At 41.8% G+C, this 12442-nt stretch overlaps 2 protein-coding genes across 5 annotated transcripts in view; one reads left to right on the top strand and one right to left on the bottom strand.

Annotated features, from left to right (window-relative positions):
- The window catches only part of LCP1 (lymphocyte cytosolic protein 1), a 60695-nt gene extending 51821 nt beyond the window's left edge, over positions 1-8874 (bottom strand). Inside the window, exon 1 of the mRNA XM_045013464.1 lies at positions 8789-8874. The gene's annotated coding sequence lies outside the window, so the exon portion shown is untranslated. The remainder of the gene's footprint in view (positions 1-8788) is intronic.
- An 803-nt stretch (positions 8875-9677) lies between these two features.
- LRRC63 (leucine rich repeat containing 63) overlaps positions 9678-12442 on the top strand; it is a 57628-nt gene continuing 54863 nt past the window's right edge. For 2 of the 4 annotated variants that reach the window (XM_045013496.1, XM_045013490.1), the window contains exon 1: positions 9678-9884. Coding sequence is in view for 2 of the 4 variants with exons in the window: in XM_045013490.1 (XP_044869425.1) it covers positions 9862-9884 (23 nt within the window). In the remaining 2 variants the exon portion in view is untranslated. Of the gene's footprint in view, positions 9885-10200; positions 10339-12442 lie in introns of those variants that run through there. The other 2 variants (XM_045013482.1, XM_045013506.1) reach the window with 2 other exon arrangements.

Consider the following 12442-nt stretch of genomic DNA (forward strand, 5'->3'; position numbering starts at 1 on the left):
ATCTTTCAATCACAACTGGGAGACTCTTTCTTGTACCTCATACATAAAACTGATGTCATTATAGTTAACCTTGGTGTCCTGGCCAAATTGTAGTTTTGGCAATTCTGCCTACCTCTGAAGTTTTATCTGGATACTGTATTCTTCACTTCCTCTCCTGCTGAACAGCGGCCATGTGTCATGTCAGAGGTGGCTGCATTTCAGTAACCAATAAGTGATCCAAGTGTAGTCTATCATTCAGTTACTCTGCTTAAAGCATGTGCACACTTTGGAAATTCAGTTAATTACTTATTATAGGCAGAGCAGATAGACTGCCTGTGGTTAAGGTTAACCTACACTTCCCATTATAAGATCTTATTTTCTGTAACTTTTAACTTTGCCAAAATACAGCCAGCCATTCAAGCTAAAATGTTCCATGCTGAGTGTCTGCTCACAGTGAATCTTCCTACAAAGTTTTAGCCAAAACAGTTTATCTGTTTCTGAGAACAAAATTAAAAAAAAAAATACACTGTTTCCTCCAAGTTAAATTTTTTCCCCATCCATTTCATGGATAAGCTTTAGTGCCTCTGTGCTTCAGAAAAGAGACTTGAAATCTGGCATGGGGCATGCCTTGTGTCAGAGATGTGCCTTCTGCCATCCCTGTAAAAATTTACCCAAATTTTGCCAAGTTATAAGCCTCTGAAAAATCTCAGTTCACACATGCTCAATAAACACTTGTCAGAGTTTGGCAGCTAAGTTCTCTGAAAATTCTCTCTGTACCAAGCATGCACTATTCTGAGGTTGCAGGGCTGAGCAAGCCTTTCCCTGCATTTGTTCCTCCCAGCCCCTTGGGGCTACTGTAGTGCTGGGCACCAGAAATGAGCGAGGGAGACTGTATCTCCTGTGTGCTCAATCAGCAAAGAATCCTGCGGCACCTTATAGACTAACAGACGTTTTGCAGCATGAGCTTTCGTGGGTGAATACCCACTTCTTCGGATGCAAGATACTTTGGATACTGTGTGCTCAATGCTCATTTAAGATCATGTTGGGTGGCTAGAGGATCTCAAAGAATTAGAAATTATTTTCCCACTAGTAATATTGTTGCCTTGCCAACACCGTGAGGAGTACATTAAAAATGTAGTATCAATAACAGGCTATAAACCAGGGGTCAGCAACTTCTGGCATGTGGCTCACCAGGGTGCTTACCCTGGCGGGCTGGGCCAGTTTGTTTACCTGCTACGACCGCAGGTTTGGCTGATCATGGCTCCCACTGGCTGCGGTTTGCTGCTCCAGGCCAATAGGGGCTGTGGGAAGCAGCGCGGGCCGAGGGATGTGCTGGCCACGGCTTCCCACTGCCCCCACTGGCCTGGAGCGGCAAACTGCAGCCATTGGGAGCCATGATTGGCCAAACCTGTGGATGCAGCAGGTAAACAAATTGGCCTGGCCCGCCAGGGGGCTTAACCTGGCAAGTCGCATGCCAGAGGTTGCTGATCCCTGCTATAAACCCTCTTGATCAACAGTTCAAATCCAGTCCAGGCTAGTAGAGACTGTAAAGAATTGCCATCTAATAGATGTTCTGTGGCCATGAATTGGTGGTCTCACTTCCTTCGCAGTGGACAGGTATCCACAATACAAAAAAAACAAACCTTCTCCTAAGGACCACATTTTCAGCAGATCTCCTTACCTACAGTTTTAAAATTTGCAAACACCTTAGGTACTTATATGGCCCTCAGTACTGTAGTATCTGAGTGCCTCAAAATTTTTGATGTACTTATCCTCACGCTACCCCAGGAGGGAGGGGTATGCTATTATCCCCATTGGACAGATTGAGAACTGAGGCACTTAGAGACTAAGTTATTTGCCAAGATATCCATAGCAGAGTAGGAATTGACTCCAGATCTCAGATGGCCCAAGCTTGTGCTCTAACTACTGGACCAGCCTTCCTCTCCTACGGAATCTGTTTGTCTGCACATAACTTTTTATTTGTCTATGCTTAATAGGTAATTGTGAAATCAAATGTTGCAGGTTACACATGCCAGTCAGTATTGTGCATGAAGATGCAGGTGTTTGTGTTCACAGCTTTTCCTGTGAGGCTAGCTGAAATTTGGCCTTAATAGGCAGCCTCAGTAGAGAAGTCAGGTTTGAAATGGGTTGAAAAGTGACTTGCCCTCACACACCTAGACTTGGTCCCTGAAGAACTGAATTGAGGCACATCAGTAGCCAATGGCTTAAACCTGCACTGGAACTTTATAGGGTCTGTGAATTCAGCTTCCGACATTTTTTTAAGAAATACCTGCAAAGAGAAAAAAGAGGTTGTACATTTTTTTAATTCAGTGTGTTTAAAAAAAAGATAAATGGGATCTTTTGCCGTTACACATGAGGTCTACATAGTCTTTTCTGTACTGTTCTTACTGGAGGACCACGGTGCACGTGATGAATCTTTAACAAAAACATCTTTCCTTGCAGACTGACTAAAACTCATTTCCCATTCAGTTACTTCAGTATCACTTCTTTGATACTTGTGATGTCATAGTCTAGACACGAAGTCATCGAGGACAAACCGGGTAGACAAGAGCTGAATTTCTGACATAATATAAAGCAGAAATTAAAAACTTTCAAGCCTTTATTAATCATAAAGGAGCAAAAAGTACAAACCTACCCCTATCCTCCACTGGGACCGAAAGCATATTTAGATCTGACAGAAGCCTGCTGTGGATTTCAAGAGTCTGTTATGATAAACTGCATAAGAAGAACTGTGTATGTGTAAGAAATGCCAGAGTAATTGTGTTTGTGAGAATGAGAAAAGATAAAGTAACTAACAAGCTAGATAAGACCCGTTTGAACTAACGCTAAACCTGTACAGAAGGGGGAGAAGAGTTAACATGGAAATGAGAGACTAATACAAATGTATAAGAAAAGAGAACAAAATGTTATAAATAAGTTTGTGTGTTAAACGGAGGTTGAAGCTGTATTGTCCAATGCTGGAGGCGACTATGATGAGATTGTCCTTATAAGCTTCCCACTTGTGAGAAACTGATCACTATTCTGAGCTGTTTTGCTGTAATAAATATTTGTTAGACCTCTCTGCTGAGTAAGTGAACCTCAATCCAACACCCCCACCCCCCTTGCAGGCCTTTTTTATTTGCTGATAAAGTCCCATGCTCACCTATGGCACAATATAAAAACACTGCCAATCCCGAACCTTTCACAAGCACTAAATTCCCCAGTTTCAGACATATTTAAAAATAAGAATCATTTGAGAAACTGTATGTCTGGCATCAGGAGTGCTTCAGAGAATACAACCTAACCTGAGCCAAAGGAGGCCCGGGGATTCTGAGACCCCATCTCACCAAGGATAGATTGCACTGCTAGCGTGATGTTTACTCCTATGCTCCAGTTTCATATAATGAGGGGCATAAGCTGCTTTGTGCTGACTGAGAGTGCAGTGGTCGTAACAACTTGAATCCCTTGAATACAGACATCTCCTCAATGTATCTCTGCCTGGCTTGGGCACATAGCAGGTTCTCTCCTTGCCTACTTAACAGGAAACCTTCTCCCACTCACATCAGTTTCAAACACATCCAAAGTCGTCACTGCACTTCAGTGAGACTTAGCCTCACCAGTTAGCAGGGCAAAGGAGTTTGGCCTAGTTGAGGAGTAGGGTAGAAGATTTCTCACTGATGTTTGGACCTTTTAGTTGCACAGGCCAATTAAGCGGTATTGCAGGGAGCCCCATATCTGCTCGAACTGCTCCTTTCTGGAAAAATTTTTGGTTCTAGGAATTATTCTCCTTTTTCCTAAAGTGATATATCTCAGGTGACATCACACTTCTGCCCAATAATCAAAGTCCAAGTTAGTGGAAGAGAAGTTTGGCTGAGAAAAGACAATCAGACCATTTTAAAATAAACATAGATTTTGAGGGAAGTTTAAATTCGTTGTTCATTTTAATTTATAGGTTAAAAGAAGCCTTTATTATATCTTCTCTCATCCCCATTAGCACTTCTAACTGCTTGTGTGCACAGAACTACAGTTCTGATTGACTTTGTATAAATATATGATCTCACTGTAACCTGTAAAATGTAATAGAGTCCAATAATGCTCTTCTTGGACAGGTTTAACCCTATAGAACAATGAATGGAGTTCAGATAATCCCAGAAACTAGAGTCCAAGATCTTCAACAGTGACTAGTGAGGATGCATGCATAAGGGTATGTTTACTCTGCTACTAAAAATCTGCGGCTGACTTCTGCCACCTGACTTGGACCTGTGGGGCTTGGATAAAGGGGCTGTTTAACTGCAGTATAGACATTCAGGCTCAGGCTGAAGCATGGGCTCTGGGACCTTGCAAGGTGGGAAGGTCCCAGAGCTTAGGCTGCAGCCCAAGCCCACATGTCTATACCACAATTAAACAGCCCCTTAACCCAAGCCCCTTGAGCCTGAGTCCACTAGCGTGGGCCAGCTAAAGGTTTTTAATCGCAATGTAGACATACCCTTAGTTTTTGCATGTCTGACACCTTAAATAGAGCCTTGTCTTAAGAGGGGACAGTGCTCAGCACTTCATGGAAATCAGGGCCCCTTTAATTTGTACCCCCAAACCAAGGTACCCAACATTACAAATGACTTTTCAAAATCTTGGCTCAAGTATATAATCAAAAAAATCTGAGGGCAAAGGTCAGCCAGGAGACCTGCTGGTATATAGCCAACAAATGTATGAAATGGGAGAGGGAAAGGGAAAATACATTGTCAAGTCTAAACTACTAACATCAAGTTAAATTTTCAATATTTTATTATATACATTTCATAATAAAAATCTCACAGATTTATTTTTTTTAAACAGAACGCCAGTGATTGAAGACTGTGTACAAACAGCAGAGAATTACAAAAGCTTGGAACTTAAAAACTTTGATGAAACACACCCAGGAGATTTAAAGATTCCAAATATAACAATAGAGCTGAGGTTGTATAGTCAGAAAATATGTGGAGTTTAAATGATTTATCTTCTCCGACATTCAAGAAAGCACTGATCTACAAGATGCACTGAGATATCGTGCTTCAGTTCTCCCCATAAGCATTACAAAAAGAACTTGCTGGCATCCTATTGTAGCTAATCTTTTGGAGACTTATATTCACATACATTAAAGGATGTTCTCATGTATTATTTCACAACCATAAAATGTAGAATCTGTTTCTTAGGTATATCAATTTAGACAGTAATTTCATCTGAGACTTCTGCTTAAGCACTGCTAGCATATTGTGTTTGTATGTTTGTACAAATAAATAAATCTGTTAGTCTTTAAGGTGCCACCGAACTCCTCATTGTTTTTGTCAAGGACATACATTCAAAGCATAATCACCTTGCTCTAGCAATAATATATCACAGCAGGAAAGAAAGATTAAATATTAAAACTTCGGTCGCTAAAAGGAACAAAAGCAAAGCAATGTAAAGCTAGAGATAAAATTAATCATATTTAGGGAAAGTTTGTCACAGATGGTTTTAAAAAAAGCCATTTTTTAAAAAAAATGTATAAAAAGGATCACAACAGGTAATCATCAAAAACAGAAGTCACTGCATTCCAAAAGAGCAATCAAATGTATTAACAACTTGTCCTCCACCCACTAATATTATTGCAGAAGAAATTCATGTTCTTCAAACATTAAGGATCAAACCCAAATCCCAGTGCCCAGCATGAGAAGCTGACCAAGATGACAAGCAGGAGGGGAATCCTCAAGTACAGACTGCAAATCTACTCTGTGACTGCTCGATAACAGCCCAGCCACTCCCACTGCCTCTTGGAGTGTGCACGGGCTGTACTGCCCCCGGCTTTTCCATTTTTACACAGCAGAATTGCACCAGTTTCATTACTTAGGGGACTTCTGTGGCTATAGAGGAGGGAGCTGGATTTGCCCCTACAAGCACAATATTGAAGAAGCAACAGCAGATTTCTTCCTTGTGCTGAATATTGAAGAATTTAGGGAATTAAAGTCCCCAAGCAGGCTCATGATGTTGTCATAAATTTGTGCATTTTCACACATGTGCTTACAGTATTGTATCCGTGTGTCACAATTACAGTACATTCTACTAACTTCAAACTCAGCAAGTTTGTGTTTTTTAAGACCGCTCTTGCTGAAATGCAAAACATAGGCCCTGATCCTACAAACACTTAGGCATAAGCTTAACTTTACTCACATAAACACTAAGGGTGAAATCCTTGCCATTTGGAACCTAATGGGAGTTTTGCCAGTGATGTCAATGCAGCCAAAATTTCCATCCTAAATGGTAGGTCTACACTGGAGCTGGAGGTGTAATTTCCAGCTCATGTAGACATACCCACACTAGATCTGATTCAGCTAGCATGCTATACAGAGAAGCGTGGCCATGGCAGCATGAGTTGCAGAAGGGGCTAGCTACCCGAGTATGTACTTATGGTCTTGGATGGCATCAGAAGGTACACATCCAACCACTCGCAGCTATTCTATTTTTAGTGTGCTGTCTCAATCAGAACTAGTTAGTGCAGGTATGTCTACTCAAGCTGGAAATTATACCACCCAGCTCCAGTGTAGCCATACCCGTAAGGTTTGCAAAATCAGGGCCTTAAAATTTGGAGCCCAACCCTGCATTCCATATGCAAGTAATGAAGGATCAGGCTTACTATTAGCCTAAAGAGTTGGAAGGCTAATACTGTTTAATATTTAAATACAATAATCTGCCTTTCCTAAAACTATATAATGCCCAATGCTTCCAACACTTCTCATGTGCAGTTCTTACTCAGACTGTTGGTTTTATTAAGCTCAATGGTATTGCTTACATGAGGAATAAGTATTTATTTCAGTAAGGGTTTGTATGATTGCACCATACACGAGTCACAAAATTGCTCATTCAGAGTCAAAGACAAGGAACCCAACCAAATACTTCACTGTGGACAATGTGAAAATGTAAATTAGTTTCAGCACTACAGTTTTCTTGAGATCTGTTTAAACAAGAGGATTTCTTTAAAAGTCTTAATCAGGATGAGGGCCCTGTTGTGATAAATGCTGTAAAAATTTAGTAGTGGATGTGGTGCCTGGCCAAAAGAATTTACAATCTAATCTAGAGTTCATCATTTCACATTACATTACTGTGAGAACACATCTTTGACATAACAAACATTGCTTTGGATTTCACATCAATAAACACAACAGAAGTATATGAGTTGTAGACCAGATATCACATTGTTATTGACTAAGGAGTGATACTTATATGGAAAAATCTGAACATACCGATGTAATTTAGCAAATAACCCCCCTTCAATTTTCTATTATTTACTTTACAGTCAATATCTTTGGTTTTGTTTTGTATCAAATATATATATATATAAAATGTCTCCCCTCCTCCCATCCCCAATCTGTAATCTTCCATGTAGCTGAATTTGGACATTAAAAAAAGCACAAGGCAGGACAACTGATTTGATGACAGTCCAGTTGAAAAACATTAACCTTGCAGATAAAGGACAAACAACATATTAAATCAGCAACATCCAAAACAGTTTCTTTATTTCCATAATAAGTTAGAGCGGGGTGGGCAACCTACCGCTTGCGGGCTGGATCTGGTCCGTCAGGGCTTTGGATCCAGCCCACGGGATTGCCACCCCTGTGGGGCTGCAGGCCCCACAACGCTCCCAGAAGTGGCCGGCACCACGACCTTGTGGTCCCTGGGGGAGCGGGGGTGGAAGGGCAGCATGCAGAGTCCTCTGCCCTCCCTCCCCCGGGGCCGCAGGGATGTGGTGCTGGCCACTTCCGGGAGCGGCGTGGAGCCAGGGCAGGCAGGGATCCTGCCTTAGCACGACTGCATGTCGCTGCCACCACGGAGCCACTCAAGGTGAGCAGCGACGGGCCAGAGCTCATACCCCGAACCCCCTCCTGCACCCCACATCCTGCATCCCAACCCCCTGCCCTGAGCCCCCTGCCACATCCTGCATCCCAATCCCCTGCCCTGAGATCCCTCCCACACCCCGCACTTCCTCCCACACCCCAGCCCCCACCCCAGCCCTACATTCACAGCCCTGCATGCAATTTCCCCACCCAGATGTAGCCTTCAGGCCAAAAAGTTTGCCCACCCCTGAGTTAGAGTAAATGACCTTCAATGTTTGTGAAAACAATTACAACTATAAAGAAGTTTTCTTTAATGTGACCCTTTAAAAACTAAGATTAGCTGAAACAAAAAACAAGAGCCATCACTATTCACACAACAAAGATACTATCTTCCTGCTTCTCTTAAACATGCCACTGAACTTAACGTTTTCACCTGACAGAGATATGAAAAGCAACTCCATCTCTGCTTTCTCTCTCACCCCTTCCCTTTTATAAATAGTCTGGAATGGACCCAGTTTAGTCTTTCCTCAGGCGACATTTCTAGTGCAGTCAATCAATAGGAGTTTTGCTTGAATCAGGACTGCAGTATTGGTCACCCTGCTGAAATCTAATGTTATCTGAAGGCAGCTGGAGTCAGTTTGGAAATAAAAACCACTAAGAAACCTGCACTGTTATTAAATACAATTAGTAACTCTATGTCCAGTAGATAACAAGACAATGGGTCAAGGTTACATGAATTCAACTAAGCTAAATTTGAAGTTTCTTTAATTTTTTTTTAAATCACTGCTAAGGACAATTCCCTTTACTTTGCACCTTTCCAGACTATACAGACAAAAATTATTTTGTCAACTATCTTAAAGCTGATAACTTAACACATGACAAGAAACATGAGGAAAACCAGACACAACACCCAGAGCAACAAACATAAGATGAATGTGACAGGAGATAATGGTTTCAAAACTCACTGTTTGCTTTGTTTTCTTTTTAACTGATGCTGCTGCCCTTCAGCCAGTGGGTTTCCTTCCTAGGCACACAAACAGGCATTTGAATCCTGAACCGAAAGGAAAGGATGAGAAAAAGGGTAAGAACTCCTGAGTCATTAACTACCAAGCAGCATGCTCAATAAGTCTCCTCATGAACAAGGATCAATACATTAAACAGCATTATAGATTATTAAAAAAATCATCAATCAGTACAGAAACATCTCATACAAGTAATGTGCCAGTAACAAATCACAACCATAAATAGCAATGACAAGCAGAACAATGAAAAACACAAATTATAAGGAATACTGTAACACCACGGCTGATAAATAACTGCAGATGGTAATAAAGGAAGAACAACAAAAAGGTAACAGCAATAATAATCACATCACTAATTATTTATCACTAATGATGATAAAGCTAACCCTAGGGCAGTAGTGATAAGGACTATTCTAGCATCATCCATAACTATTCAGCGACACCAGTAACTACGGAAAGGCTGACTAGGAAAGACTATAACTGCACTAACAAACGAATCTAGACGAGCCCATGCTAATTAAGAGTGTGTCATACTTATAAACTCAATACTATTAAATTATCTTCACCACCCCTGTAGTGCAATGCTGCTGCACGTGGGTCCAGCGCCGCCTCCTGTTTGCCTCCCCACCTTGGCCACTAGCACCTTGCAGAGGGGCTGCACCACGCCTGCCCAGCAGCCCAAGCGCGCGCGCCCCGCGGGAGCGCGCCGGCCTCTCTCTCCCTCCCCCCGCCCTGGAGGAATGGAAGCGGGGACGCGCACTCGCGCTCTCTTTCTCTCTCGCCGCGCGGGCTGGCGAGAACGAGGCTCCCCTGGGGGTTGCTAGGGCCCGTCTCCAAGGACGCCTGGGGCAGCCTGGGAGGCATGTGAGGGCCTGCGGCGGCGGCTGCAGGGCGGAGAGGAGCCCCCGCCCGTCTCCTGGTGCTAACGGGGATGGGGCAGAGGCTGCCGTGAGGCTGACTCCCCCCGAGGAGAGGCTGGGGCGCCCGGCCCTGCCGCTGCCGGGCTGCAAGAGGCAATGCCAGGCCCCTGGGCTGTCAGGTGCGGCTGGGGGTGGCTGGGGTCAGGGGGGCAGAGCCGTGTGACGGGTGGAGCCCCTCTCGCACACCTCCCCGGGGGCTGCAGTGCTGCCAGATTTCTGTGCTGAGAGCCCCAGCAAGCCGGTGTTAGCGGCGAATTTCAGCCGGCTCTGCTGCAGTGAACGTTTCTAGCGCTCCTGGCTGTGGTGGAATCAGAAAACCAGGGCTGAGCGCACCCCCACGGCTCGAAGACCAGTAGAAACAACCCTAAACTGATTATTTTTGTCAAATCCCATGATTTCTAAGCCAATCTCATTATTTATTTTTTTTACCACTAGTGGTCAGCAGTGCTGTGTTTGGATGAAACAAAGCGTGTGGCGGTCAGAAAATGGCACAAAATATCACAACTATTTGTACAGTGTTTTGAGATCCTTGCATGGAAGGAGCAATAGACATGCAGAATATTATATTGTTATGTATGTGTGTGTGTGTATACACATATCTATAAATCTTCACTTTAATAAAATTGGGGCAGGGGCTTAAAATATAGTTAGACTATGGCAGGGATGTTACTGTACCAAAATGTACTTTTTTAAAGGACATGTAGAAATAATGTATGATACGAAAGAATTTTTTTTTAATTGGAGTCCAAGATGGGGGAGGGGGAGGGAGGATTCTTGGTTACAAAACAAAAGCGAGTATAATATGTATTACCAGTAGCTTTTGTACAGTAGCCTTTATTTGTCCCTAACTGTAATATTCTTTTCAAAGTATATATTTATGAAAAAAGTTACTTTTTCATTTAACATAGAAAGCAGATGCTTTGTCCTGGACAGTTAATATGAAGTTATGTGGGTTAGGGTGACCAGATAGCAAGTGTGAAAAAGCAGGGGGTGGGGGGCCTATATAAGAAAAAGCCCCAAACATTGGGACTGTGCCTATAAAATCAGGACATCAGTTCACCCTAATGTGGGTATAAATCTATTTCTGCTATATACAGAGCATAGTGGTTCTGATATTTAGCAATTATATTAAAGCCAAATAGAATCTGGTTCACACTTTAAACTGATTTGCGTCCCATACTGTATTAGTCACAAAAGATGAAGAGAGGAAATTTAGAGTGAAAGACATTGAAAGCATTTGGCCTTTAGTGCAAATTTATAACATGATTGAAGAAGAGTGCTAGAATTAGATATGAGATAAAGAGGTCTTGTTACTACAGATGTGTCAAACTTGCAGTTTTGCTTGCAAGGGTTTATATATTTTTCTTCAACTTAATAGTTTTTTAAGATGAGAAATTTTATGATAATGATAATCTTATGATAATCCAGTCTGACTACTTGCATAAGGCCACAGAACCTTACCCAGTAATTTGTGCATCAAGCCCATAACTTCTGTTTAAGCTATAGCTTATCTTTTGGAAAAATAACTAATCACTAGGTTTAAGTGATAGAGAATCCACCTTGTCCTTAGGTGAGTTGTTCTAGGGGTTAAATACTCTGTGTTAAAAAAAATTGTGCTTTATTTCTGGCCTGAATTGGTCTAGCTTCTGCTCCTGTGCACTGGATTTCATTATTGCTTGTTTTCTGCTTTACTAAAGAGCAGTCTACTATCAGAAATCTCTTCCCCATGTAGGTACTTTCCAGACTATGATCAAGTCATCTCTTAATTGTAGTTTCACTTTGAGGTTTCTTCGCACACAAAGTTGCACCAGTTTAGCTAAATTGGTACATCACACTTAGTTAAACCAGTGCATCCTTGTGTGTAGTCCAGGACATATATTCAGGTTTGAACAAAGTCAAAATGACTTCCAAATGAAACCATCAAATTGATGCTAATTTCATATGAAATCATTCAAAACCAAATATTTCATTATTTGAAATCAAACCAACAGAGATTCACTTGCATGTAAGCCCAGAGTCACATGAAAACTTCAAGAATTTTTCTATGAACCTCTTTACATACTGTATATAGCTTAAACTTCTAGTCCTGCCTTTCAGTGTCTTCTAGAGCTGTGTTCCTGTCTACATTATAGACCTTGTCTCCTATCTTGTCTCCCCTTGACACTTCTGCCTCATCAATTAACCCTAACAATGGTATTGGTCCATTACTAGATAGAAAATGGTAGAATTGTCAATAAAATAATGACGAAAAGGCAGAAGTGTTCAATAAATATTTGTTCTCTATTTGGTGGAAAAAATAGCTGATGTATCATGACGATAATGAAACATTTTCTAATCCAATGATAACCCAGGAGGATGTTAAACAGCAGCTACTGACGTTAGACATTTTAAAATCAGCTTGGCCAAATAACTTGCATCCAAGAGTTTTAAAAGAGATGGCCAAAAAGCTCGCTGGACCATTAATTTTGATTTTCAATTACTCTTGAAATATTGGAGAAGTTCCAGAAGTCTGGAAGAAAGCTAATATTGTGCCAATGTTTAAAAGGAGTAAATGGGACAACCTGGGTAATTATAGGCCTGTCAGCCTGACCTCAATCCTGAGAAAAATAACAGAACAGCTGGTATGGGTCTTGATTAATAATGAATTAAAGGAGGGTAATATAATTAATGCCAATCA

Source organism: Mauremys mutica, chromosome 1, assembly GCF_020497125.1.
Source record: "Mauremys mutica isolate MM-2020 ecotype Southern chromosome 1, ASM2049712v1, whole genome shotgun sequence".
NCBI classification, from domain to species: domain Eukaryota; kingdom Metazoa; phylum Chordata; order Testudines; family Geoemydidae; genus Mauremys; species Mauremys mutica.